Source organism: Neoarius graeffei, chromosome 16 (genome assembly GCF_027579695.1).
Source record: "Neoarius graeffei isolate fNeoGra1 chromosome 16, fNeoGra1.pri, whole genome shotgun sequence".
NCBI classification, from domain to species: domain Eukaryota; kingdom Metazoa; phylum Chordata; class Actinopteri; order Siluriformes; family Ariidae; genus Neoarius; species Neoarius graeffei.
This window is the reverse complement of record NC_083584.1, coordinates 26,000,832-26,011,918: the sequence shown is the minus strand read 5'-3', so window position 1 is coordinate 26,011,918 and position 11,087 is coordinate 26,000,832. Positions and strand designations below refer to the sequence as shown.

The 11,087-nt window shown below is 38.0% G+C and overlaps 1 protein-coding gene across 1 annotated transcript in view; it reads left to right on the top strand.

The window, feature by feature from the left end:
• Positions 1–1,769: 1,769 nt before the first annotated feature.
• LOC132900534 (scavenger receptor cysteine-rich type 1 protein M130-like) overlaps positions 1,770–11,087 on the top strand; it is a 33,627-nt gene continuing 24,309 nt past the window's right edge. The window contains exons 1-2 of the mRNA XM_060942687.1: positions 1,770–1,946; positions 8,787–9,065. Of these exons, the coding sequence (XP_060798670.1) occupies positions 1,895–1,946; positions 8,787–9,065 (331 nt within the window). The 5' untranslated portion in view covers positions 1,770–1,894. The remainder of the gene's footprint in view (positions 1,947–8,786; positions 9,066–11,087) is intronic.

The window sequence follows — 11,087 nt, the reverse complement described above, 5'->3', positions numbered from 1 at the left end:
AATCAGCTTTCATTTTAAAGTTACCAATATAATTGTCTTATCAAATGAAATAAGACACTCATTTTACCATTTTATAGATATAACCTAATCATGGAGATACATATTTATACAGATTTGTGCAGTGTATGATATGCAGTGTACGACAAAGTGTAGACAGTTATAAAAACAAAGGTTCCAGTACCTGTGTTCAAAATTTTACTGTATACTAGTGCATCTCAAAAAATTAGAATATTGTGAAAAAGTTCAATATTTTCCATCAGTTATTTAAGAAAGTGAAAATGTTATATATTATAGACTCATTACACATAAACTAAAATGTTTCAAGCATTTTTCTATTTTAATTTTAATCAGTATGGCATACAGTACAAAAACATAAAAAAAATCTCAAAATATTAGAATATTTCATTTCGAGTTTGAGTAAAACAGTATGAACACAGTGTATCTCTCGGTCTAGTTCAGTACACACAACCACAATCATGGGGAAGACTGCTGACTTGACTGTTGTCCGGAAGATGATCACTGATGCCCTCCACAAGGAGGGTAAGCCACAAAAGGTCATTGCTGAAAAGGGTGGCTGGAAAAGGTGCACAAGCAACAGGGATGGCCGCAGTCGTGAGAGGATTGTCAAGAAAAGTTGATTCAATAACTTGGGAGAGCTTCATAAGGAGTGGACTGAGGCTGGTGTCAGTGTATCAAGACCCATCACGAACAGACATCTTCAAGAAAGGGGATACAACTTTCGCATTCCTAATATCAAGCTACTCCTGAGCCAGAGACAATGTCAGAAGTGTCTTATCTGGGCTAAGGAGAGAAAGAAATGGACTGTTGCTCAGTGATCCAAAGTCCTCTTTTCAGATGAAAGTACATTTTGCATTTAATTTGGAAATCACGGCTCTAGAGTCTGGAGGAAGAGTGGAGAGGCACAGAATCCAAGGTGTTTGAAGCCCAGTGTGAAGTTTCCACAGTCTGTGATGATTTGGGGTGCCATGTCATCTGCTGGTGTTCGTCCACTGTATTTTATCAATTCCAAAGTCAACACAGCCATCTACCAGGAGATTTTAGAGCACTTCATGCTTCCATCTGCTGACGAGCTTTTTGGAGATGCTGATTTCCTTTTCCAACAGGACTTAGCACCTACCCACAGTGCCAAAACTACTACCAAATGGTTTGCTGACCATGATATTACTGTGTTTGATTGGCCAGCCAACTTGCCTGACCTGAACCCCATAGAGAATCTATGGGGTATTGTCAAGAGGAAGATGAGAAACACCCGACCCAAAAATACAGATACACTGAAGGCCACTATCAAAGCAACCTGGGCTTCAAGAACACCTCAGCAGTGCCACAGACTGATCACCTCCATGCCACACTGCATTGATACAGTAATTCATGGTAAAGGAGCCCCAACCAAGTATTGAGTGTATAAATGAATATACTTTTCAGAAGTTGGACATTTCTGTATTGTAAATCCTTTTTTTGATTGATCTTAGGGAATATTCTAATAATTTGAGATACTGGATTTCTGATTTTCATGAGCTATAAGCCATAATCATCAAAATTAAAGCAAAAAAGGTTTTAAATATTTCACTTTACATGTAATGAATATAGAATATATGAAAGTTTACTTTTTTGAATTAAATTATGAAAAAAAGGAACTTTTTCATGGTATTCTAAGTTTTTGAGATGCACTAGTATATTAATACTAATGTGCCCCCACATGGCATTTCCGTGAATGAAAAGAGGAAACAGGCAACTGGTTTGAACATTTGAGAGGAGGTTGGTATCTCTGCCTTTCATTTCACCTCCTTCTTCTCTCTCTCATGATGCCTTGTGTTTAAAGGAGTGAAGTCTACTACTTTAACTTTCAATTAAGTTAAAGGAGTGAAGATCGAAAATGGAGGTCTTCAAGATCCTCGTGGTACTTCAGGCTCTAGTCCTCTGTCAAGGTTTGTGCATCATGCATGATCCATTTCATAACATATGTGTGTAATTTAAGAAAATATTTTCATTATTTTCCTGAATTGTTTTTTTAACAGACAGTTAATCAGTCAAATTGAATTACTCTTCTGTCTCCACTATTCATGCCTTGTTCATGTTTATGCTTTCCATTTCCAATGTACAAAGGCCTTTTGTATTTGTCTTCGATATGAGGGTTTTTAAAAATTATTTTTTTGCTTTATATCTTCAAGTCTTGAAATATTTAAGAAGACATTACAGATTTGATTAATCTGTAATTTATGAAGGTATTCTTTTAATTTCATTCCGTACTTATGAGTCGAGTTGTCTTAAGTATTCGCACATATACACTTGTGATAACTCAGGAGAAATTTCTAAGGAATTATGCATCAAATAATATTATTGGGAATCTTATTTTGCAGTAATATAAATTATTTGCCCGAGTGTTAGTTGTATTGCACAACTCCCCACAAACGTTTGAGTTTATTTATTGAGTTAATAAAATATTTTCATTATTTTCCTTGATATTTTTTTAACAGACAGTTAATCAGTCAAATTGAATTACTCTTCTGTCTTCTTAGTCTTCTATCATATATACACAATGGTGCTTGAAAGTTTGTGAACCCTTTAGAATTTTCTATATTTCTGCATAAATATGACCGAAAACATCATCAGATTTTCACACAAGTCCTAAAAGTAGATAAAGAGAACCCAGTTAAACAAAAGAGACAACAAAAATTATACTCGGTCATTTATTTATTGAGGAAAATGATCAAAATATTACATATCTGTGAGTGGCAAAAGTATGTAAACCTTTGCGTTCAGTATCTGGTGTGACCCCCTTGTGCAGCAATAACTGCAACTAAACATTTCCAGTAAATGCTGATCAGTCCTGCACACCGGCTTGGAGGAATTTTAGCCCATTCCTCCGTACAGAACAGCTTCAGCTCTGGGATGTTGGTGGGTTTCCTCACATGAACTGCTCGCTTCAGGTCTTTCCACAATATTTCGATTGGATTAAGGTCAGGACTTTGACTTGGCCATTCCAAAACATTAACTTTATTCTTCTTTAACCATTCTTTGGTAGAACGACTTGTGTGCTTAGGGTCGTTGTCTTGCTGCATGACCCACCTACTCTTGAGATTCAGTTCATGGACAGATGTCCTGACATTTTCCTTTAGAATTCGCTGGTATAATTCAGAATTCATTGTTCCATCAATGATGGCAAGCCGTCCTGGCCCAGATGCAGCAAAACAGGCCCAAACCATGATACTACCACCACCATGTTTCACAGATGGGATAAGGTTCTTACACTGAATGCAGTATTTTCCTTTCTCCAAACATAACACTTCTCATTGAAACCAAAAAGTTCTATTTTGGTCTCATCCAGCCACAAAACATTTTTGCAATATCCTTCTGGCTTGTCCACATGATCTTTAGCAAGCTGCAGATGAGCAGCAATGTTCTTTTTGGAGAGCAGTGGCAACCCTGCCGTGCACACCATTGTTGTTCAGTGTTCTCCTGATGGTGGACTCATGAACATAGCCAATGTGAGAGAGGCCTTCAGTTGCTTAGAAGTTACCCTGGGGTCCTTTGTGACCTCGCAGACTATTACACGTTTTTCTCTTGGAGTGGTTTTTGGTGGTCGACCACTCCTGGGGAGGGTAACAATGGTCTTGAATTTCCTCCATTTGTACACAATCTGTCTGACTGTGGATTGGTGGAGTCCAAACTCTTTACAGATGGTTTGGAACCTTTTCCAGCCTGCAGCAATGCTTTTTCTGAGGTCCTCAGAAATCTCCTTTGTTCGTGCCATGATACACTTCCACAAACATGTGTTGTGAAGATCAGACTTCAATAGATCCCTGTTCTTTAAATAAAACAGGGTGCCCACTCACACCTGATTGTCATCCCATTGATTGAAAACACCTGACTCTAATTTTACCTTCAAATTAACTGCTAATCCTAGAGGTTCACATACTTTTGCCACTTACAGATATGTAATATTGGATCATTTTCCTCAATAAATAAATGACCAAGTATAATATTTTTTGTCTCATTTGTTTAACTGGGTTCTCTTTATCTACTTTTAGGACTTGTGTGAAAATCTGATGATGTTTTAGGTCATATTTATGCAGAAATATAGAAAGTTCTAAAGGGTTCACAAACTTTCAAGCACCACTGTGTGTGTATATATATATAAAGGGTTTTTTTTTTTTTTTACATGTTACACTTATGGCATTTAGCAGATGCCCTTATCCAGAGTGACTTACAGATGTGCTTTGTAGACTCTGTCATTAACAGAACCTTGTACTAGTTCACGGTCAGTTTAAATACCCCTGGAGAGGTTAGTACAATATGAAAAAACACAATTTTTTTAATTATTATTTTTTAAATTAAATAATTTTTTTTTAAACTGCAAATTTAAGTGCTTAATGAAAAGGCAGGGCTTTAATTTTTGTTTGAATACAGCTTTTCATTTTGTTTGTTGTACAATATAAAGATATAAATCAAGCTCTTTATATTATAAGGTTGTAGCTCCAATCGTTTTTAACCCAGATAGACATTTATAATACTACAGTCACAAAGTGTTGTGACATGTTTCTGAATATTTTTATTCTTGCAAATATTTCCTATTTCAAGATTAAGAGTTACTTCAGTGGTTTGTAAGGTGGTGTATATGTGGTGCTGTATAAGTCAGCAGTGGCCAAAAGGCACACTTTTTGTGGGTTTTATTGAGGGTGGGAATGTCCTCACCTATCTTTATTACTCTAAAAATAGAATGATCTGGCTTCATGTCATGAAACCTGACATTAAAATCAAATCTGAATTATTTTTCGAGTATTTCAGAATCATAGATTTTCAGGTTTGAGTCACATTCTGACTTAGAATAAAAAAGTAAAATGAAATAAATAATCATTACAAAAAAAACCTCATGCATTCTAAATTATTGTAGGTCAATTGTAATTGAAAATGTAAAGTGCTTGGTATTTTCTGATTACGAAATGTGGCTAATCATGCCTTGAAGTAAACTTTAGTTGATATACTGTATGTTTATTGCATTTCAGTGCACTGTTGCTGTGAATAGTGCTTCTCATAGAGGGATACGTGTGCCATGTGACAGAATGTAACAGGATGTGACAGGATGTGGTGTGTTGTTGTGGTGTGGAGATGCAGTCTCTGATGAGTTGCAGGTGCAGTCACACTTCTCCTGTGACCTTTTTTGTTCTAAGCAGCAGCACAAGGCCTAGACATCATCACCTCCACCCTGTATAGAGAGTAGCGTAGATTTAAATACTGCGAAATGTTAACATGTGAAAATGCAATTTGAGGAAAACTGATTGCATGATACCTAATTAAACTAGTAATATATCTAGTATGGTTAAAGTTCATACAATGTACGGTACCTGCTTTATTGCCTCATCTGTCTGTGACTGCATGTTCATTTGTGGTCCTGTTCAACGCTTTTGTATGTTAATGTTTGACAGTATTGTTGTATGTTACATGTCGACAGCACCAATCTCACCAAGACAAATTCTGATACATCTCTGTACATTTCTGATCCCATAGTGGATAAATAGAGTGCGTTTTCATTCTGATAAACTTTCGTCAAATTCTTTTGTCAAGACAAAATCTCAAATCTCCAGACTTTCCTGTGTAATTTCCATCCATCCATCCATTATCTGTCGCCGCTTATCCTGTCCTACAGGGTCGCAGGCAAGCCAGGCCCGGCGCCATGGGGGGCGAAAGGGGGCGTCGCCCCCTCGTGGCTACAGCCCCGCCCCCTCAACGGAGACTCAGATCACTTAATTGTTTTCTTATGAAAATATAATGTATTATAGATGTATTAATAATTTGCATTTTCAAATACGAAATATTAAGTGGTTGCGCATTGCACAAAAATACATTTCACATATCACTACTAAAACTGGCACGGTAGAACAAATCTGATTGGTTGTTATGATTCTTACATTGCAATCGTAGAATTCAACTGTATTAAGGTAGGATTATTTCAAAAAGCCTGAATTTAATATTAACCCTGTTTTAGACATATGTATCAATCCTAACTACTGGGGACTAGTTATTGTGGGTGTATGTGTGAAATGCTGACACAGCCGCGCACACACAGACCTGTGATAAGGACAAGGGTCGTGCGGGCGGGGGTTTTACATGCACACTTACAAGTGCACTGTCTCTGCAATATCCTGCAATATGCAGTCAGTTTACGGGAGTAGTCTTTCCCCCTCCGAATTAAACGAATTCAATCACAATATTGTGAATCCATTTTCTTTCTTTGTAGGCTAAGTTTATCTCCGTTTATGTTGGTGTATGTGTTCATATATGGTCCGCTTTGTGCATAAATAGCGTAAGAATATGTGTCGTTGACGTCACCCCCCATGCAGCGGGGGTGAAAATTCATCACTTCAGAGTGTTTAGTCCCCTACACGCCTAAACTGGGATCGCGGATTAAGTGGTTAGTGTTGACTCGGTGCAAGTCAGGAAGGCTATTACTGGTGCAGCCGCGGGCTCTGTTGATTTTTTTTAAATTATGATTTTGGCCGCCGAGCCAAGTACCTTAGACTTGCATTGACGTTTTGTTTTCGTGCCGCGGAGCTATTTGTATGTATTTTAAATGTAAAGGACTGTAGGTTTGTGTGTGTTGTTTTATGTTTGGCATCTTTCCGGTTGTAACGCGTCTGTGAGAAAATTGGAGGGGAGGGTTAACAGGTGGGCACGGGTGTTGATAAAGCGCAACTGCCCTGGTAATATGCCACATGATTTTCCCGGACTAAAGCAACCTTCAGGGCCGTGGTTTTGTGGTTGGCGCAGTTAATTGTTTGAAACACGTTGTCAGACCGCCATCACTACTACACACTATATGAAAAAATATTTGCCCCCTTGCGATTTCTAATTGCCCCCTTAGTAAACTGTTCCTGGCACCGGGCCTGAGGCAAGCTGGAGCCTATCCCAGCTGACTATGGGCGAGAGGCGGGGTACACCCTGGACAAGTCGCCAGATCATCACAGGGCTGACACATACCTGTAGACACAAACAACCATTCACACTCACATTCACACCTACGGTCAATTTAGAGTCACCAGTTAACCTAACCTGCATGTCTTTGGACTGTGGGGGAAACCGGAGCACCTGGAGGAAACCTACACAGACACGAGAAGAACATGCAAACTCCACACAGAAAGACCCTTGCCGGCCGCTGGGCTTGAACCCAGGATCTTCTTGCTGTGAGGTGACAGTGCTAACCACTACACCACTGTGCCACCCCCCTGTGTAATTTCATTTCTACTTATCCTCACAGAAGATTTTTAAAGAGACCTGGTACTCCAAAATCACTCGATGCCTTATTATAATGACGTATATTGGTATTTGGGTCAAATTTGTTATGACAACATTAGTTTTCACTTGAAAATGTGACTTTTTTTTATGGTGTATAATTTGATTCCGGGCTGCTATGTGTAAGCTGAGATTTGTGACTTTACACAATAGCATCAATGGCATGAAACTATATCATACTGATTTATTTAACAGTTATTCCACGAAATCGAGTTGTACATGAGCTGACAGCCGATGAGGCCCAAAGGGCCGAGTCGGCTATAAGCCATATATGACAAGATTGAGCAGAATAACTGTTTTATTCTATCCACATTCACTGGATTTTGAGAAGCAGAGCATTTTAATTTTAATTTTTTGCAAATTAAATAAATGAAAACTTTATACAAAACGTCTGACAAAATCATTTCCGCTTAGAATGCAAACAAACCGACGTGAAAATGTTATAATAATAATTCTTGAAAAATAAAAAAAAGTTTGTTCTTACCACCAAATACTTTTATTCCATATTTTGTTGCTTTTTTTATTTTTGGGGTTGTCTTCTTCTTCTTCTTTTGTTTTTTTTTGGTGATTGGCAAGCCAACTTAAAGGTGCACTACCACCACCGACTGGGCTGGAATGTGGAACAGGAGATATTGGGGGGGGGGAAACCAACTATATTCTTTTCACTATTTCTGTTTCTTTTAAATACTTGATAACAATTTTTGTTTCAAGTAGAATTTTTATTTCGTCCTCGGTTGGTTCAGCAACACGCTCCACCATTTTGTTTTTCTCTACTTCTGGAATATGAGCCGATAGCCGAGTAGTAGAGTAGTCAATCAGAGCACGCGATTGCTCATATCCAGTGAATGTGGATAGAATAATACTGAATATACAGTGTGGAGCGTTGTCTAAGATTCTCCTTTGACATTAAAATTCAATATAATACTGAACTATTTGTCATATTTGTGTAATATTAGTATAATTTTGCAAATACATTCTCTTGTATCTTTGAGTGTTTATTTTAGTTGTTATTTCAGGTTTATTTAGATACAACATATACGATTTTACTTCAAAATAGAATACTACTATTATTTCAAGAAATTATTTTAGTTTATTTCGTTATTTCTAAAAATAATACTGGTATATTCGTATTTCAAGAAACAGTACTGGTATATTATTGTTTTTGCTTGGTTTGGTGTAGTTGCTTGGTTGAGTTTAATTTTTTTTAACCTGATCATGTTTTACTTAACCAGAAATTAACAACAAGGTATGTAATATGATGGAGTTGGTGGTTTTCTGAACAAATTCTGTGGTTTTGTAACCAAATGTAACTTCCCTAAAGTAATTAAATTAAATTACATTTTAAGAGCGGTTATAAATCATGTTCTTTCTAAAACCTAACAATAAATCCTAACATGTTTTTAGTCAACCTGGTCTTTCGTACTGTAACTACACACCTGATAATTTTTCAACTATTTTATTCTTTGTTTTTCCATCAGCTGAGCTGTTCATAAACCAGGCCTCCACATTGTGCTCCTGGACATTGAGGGCTGCAGGAGAAAATCAGAGTTTGGCTATTTTCACGAAACAGTCCCTATCACCGCTTGCTGTTCAGATCTGTCAGGCCCTGGGCTGTGGTAAAGTCTACAGTCTAAATGAAAGCACTGCACATGGAAATGCGAGCTGTCTCACAGGCTGCAGCTACCACAATAACCAGCTGATCAACTGCACAAAGGTTAACAGGGCAGATTGCAGCATTCTCTCTGAGGTTGTTTGCGGTAAGACTTGATATTTTCTTTTTATTCCCAGGTTTATAACCTTAAAAAAAACACCTATGTCTTTTAAACATGTAGAGGAATTAAAAATATATCTTCTGATTCTCCATAAAGCTCTAATAATGCACTATAAACAATTCACTATGTCACTATTCATTATTATAACATGTGGTGTTTATTTATAACTAATGATGACCTGTGAAGAATTATCAAACAGCTATAATATTTATTAACATCATAAACATTTGAAAATGTCATTAGTGAATCCTTTTGATACACAAAGACACATACTGACATACCGTATCTGTAGCACCTGCTTATGGCAGCTTCCTGTTTCACCAACATTCAGTAGATGCTACGTGTCCATGTTATTTTTGGAAGCATTAAAATGTTTATCATGTTTGATAATTGTTAATAAATATTACAGTTGCTTATACAGTGGTGCTTGAAAGTTTGTGAACCCTTTAGAATTTTCTATATTTCTGCATAATATGACCGAAAACATCATCAGATTTTCACACAAGTCCTAAAAGTAGATAAAGAGAACCCAGTTAAACAAATGAGACAAAAATATTATACTTGGTCATTTATTTATTGAGGAAAATGATCCAATATTACATATCGGTGAGTGGCAAAAGTATGATTTTATTTTGATTTTACTGCATTTATATTGTTGTCTTTTTTTGCTCTTTTTATTGTTGTTTATGTGTATTGTGAGGTGACCTTGAGTGCCCTGAAAGGTGCCTTAAATAAAATTTATTATTATTATTATTATTATTATTATTATTATTATTATTATTATTATTATTATTATTATTATGTGTCCCTCTAGGATTAGCAGTTAATTTGAAGGTGAAATTAGAGTCAGGTGTTTTGAATCAATGGGCTGACAATCAGGTGTGAGTGGGCACCCTGTTTTATTTAAAGAACAGGGATCTATCAAAGTCTGATCTTCACAACACGTTTGTGGAAGTGTATCATGGCACGAACAAAGGAGATTTCTGAGGACCTCAGAAAAAGCGTTGTTGATGCTCATCAGGCTGGAAAAGGTTATAAAACCATCTCTAAAGAGTTTGGACTCCACCAATCCACAGTCAGACAGATTGTGTACAAATGGAGGAAATTCAAGACTATTGTTACCCTCCCCAGGAGTGGTCGACCAACAAAGATCACTCCAAGAGCAAGGTGTGTAATAGTCTGCAAGGTCACAAAGGACCCCAGGGTAAGGGCCTCTGCATGCTCTTGCGACAAGGCTTTCGCAGATAGCTTTTCGCAGACAGTTGTAATTTATCGTTGAGCGGGGAGTAATAGGCGTGCGCGATGTTATTCACCGCCACAACGCAAGGGGGCGCGAAGTCATGAAATCGCTAGGAGTAGTTGGTGAGTGTGGTTAGTGGAGTGTTTATTCTCCGGTTACTTATAATGACTAGAACTGGAGTCGTATAGATGTACGTACTTCCTCACTTCCTCGATCAACCGCTCTTCGTGCTGCTCCATCTTCGCTCGTGTTTTTAAAAATGGCGGTAGTGAAAACAAACCAAACCGGGAAAGTAGGGAAGCGGAAGTGCGTGTACAGCGGATGTAGAGTGGACCAATCAGAGCCCTCTTGTCTGCGATGCTGTCTGCGAGGCTTCAGGCCAATTTATGCTGACAACGCAGTCCTCGCAGATGGCGTCGCAGATGGCGTCTGCGTAGCCCCCCCTTCGCAGACGCTCTGCGCGCACCTCCCAAAAATTGTGACCACCGCAGAAGCCTCGCAGACAGCGTCGCAGACAAGAGGGCTCTGATTGGTCCACTCTACATCCGCTGTACACGCACTTCCGCTTCCCTACTTTCCCGGTTTGGTTTGTTTTCACTACCGCCATTTTTAAAAACACGAGCGAAGATGGAGCAGCACGAAGAGCGGTTGATTGAGGAAGTGAGGAAGTACGTACATCTATACAACTCCAGTTCTAGTCATTATAAGTAATCGGAGGATAAACACTCCACGAACCACACCCACCAACTACTCCTAGCGATTTCGCG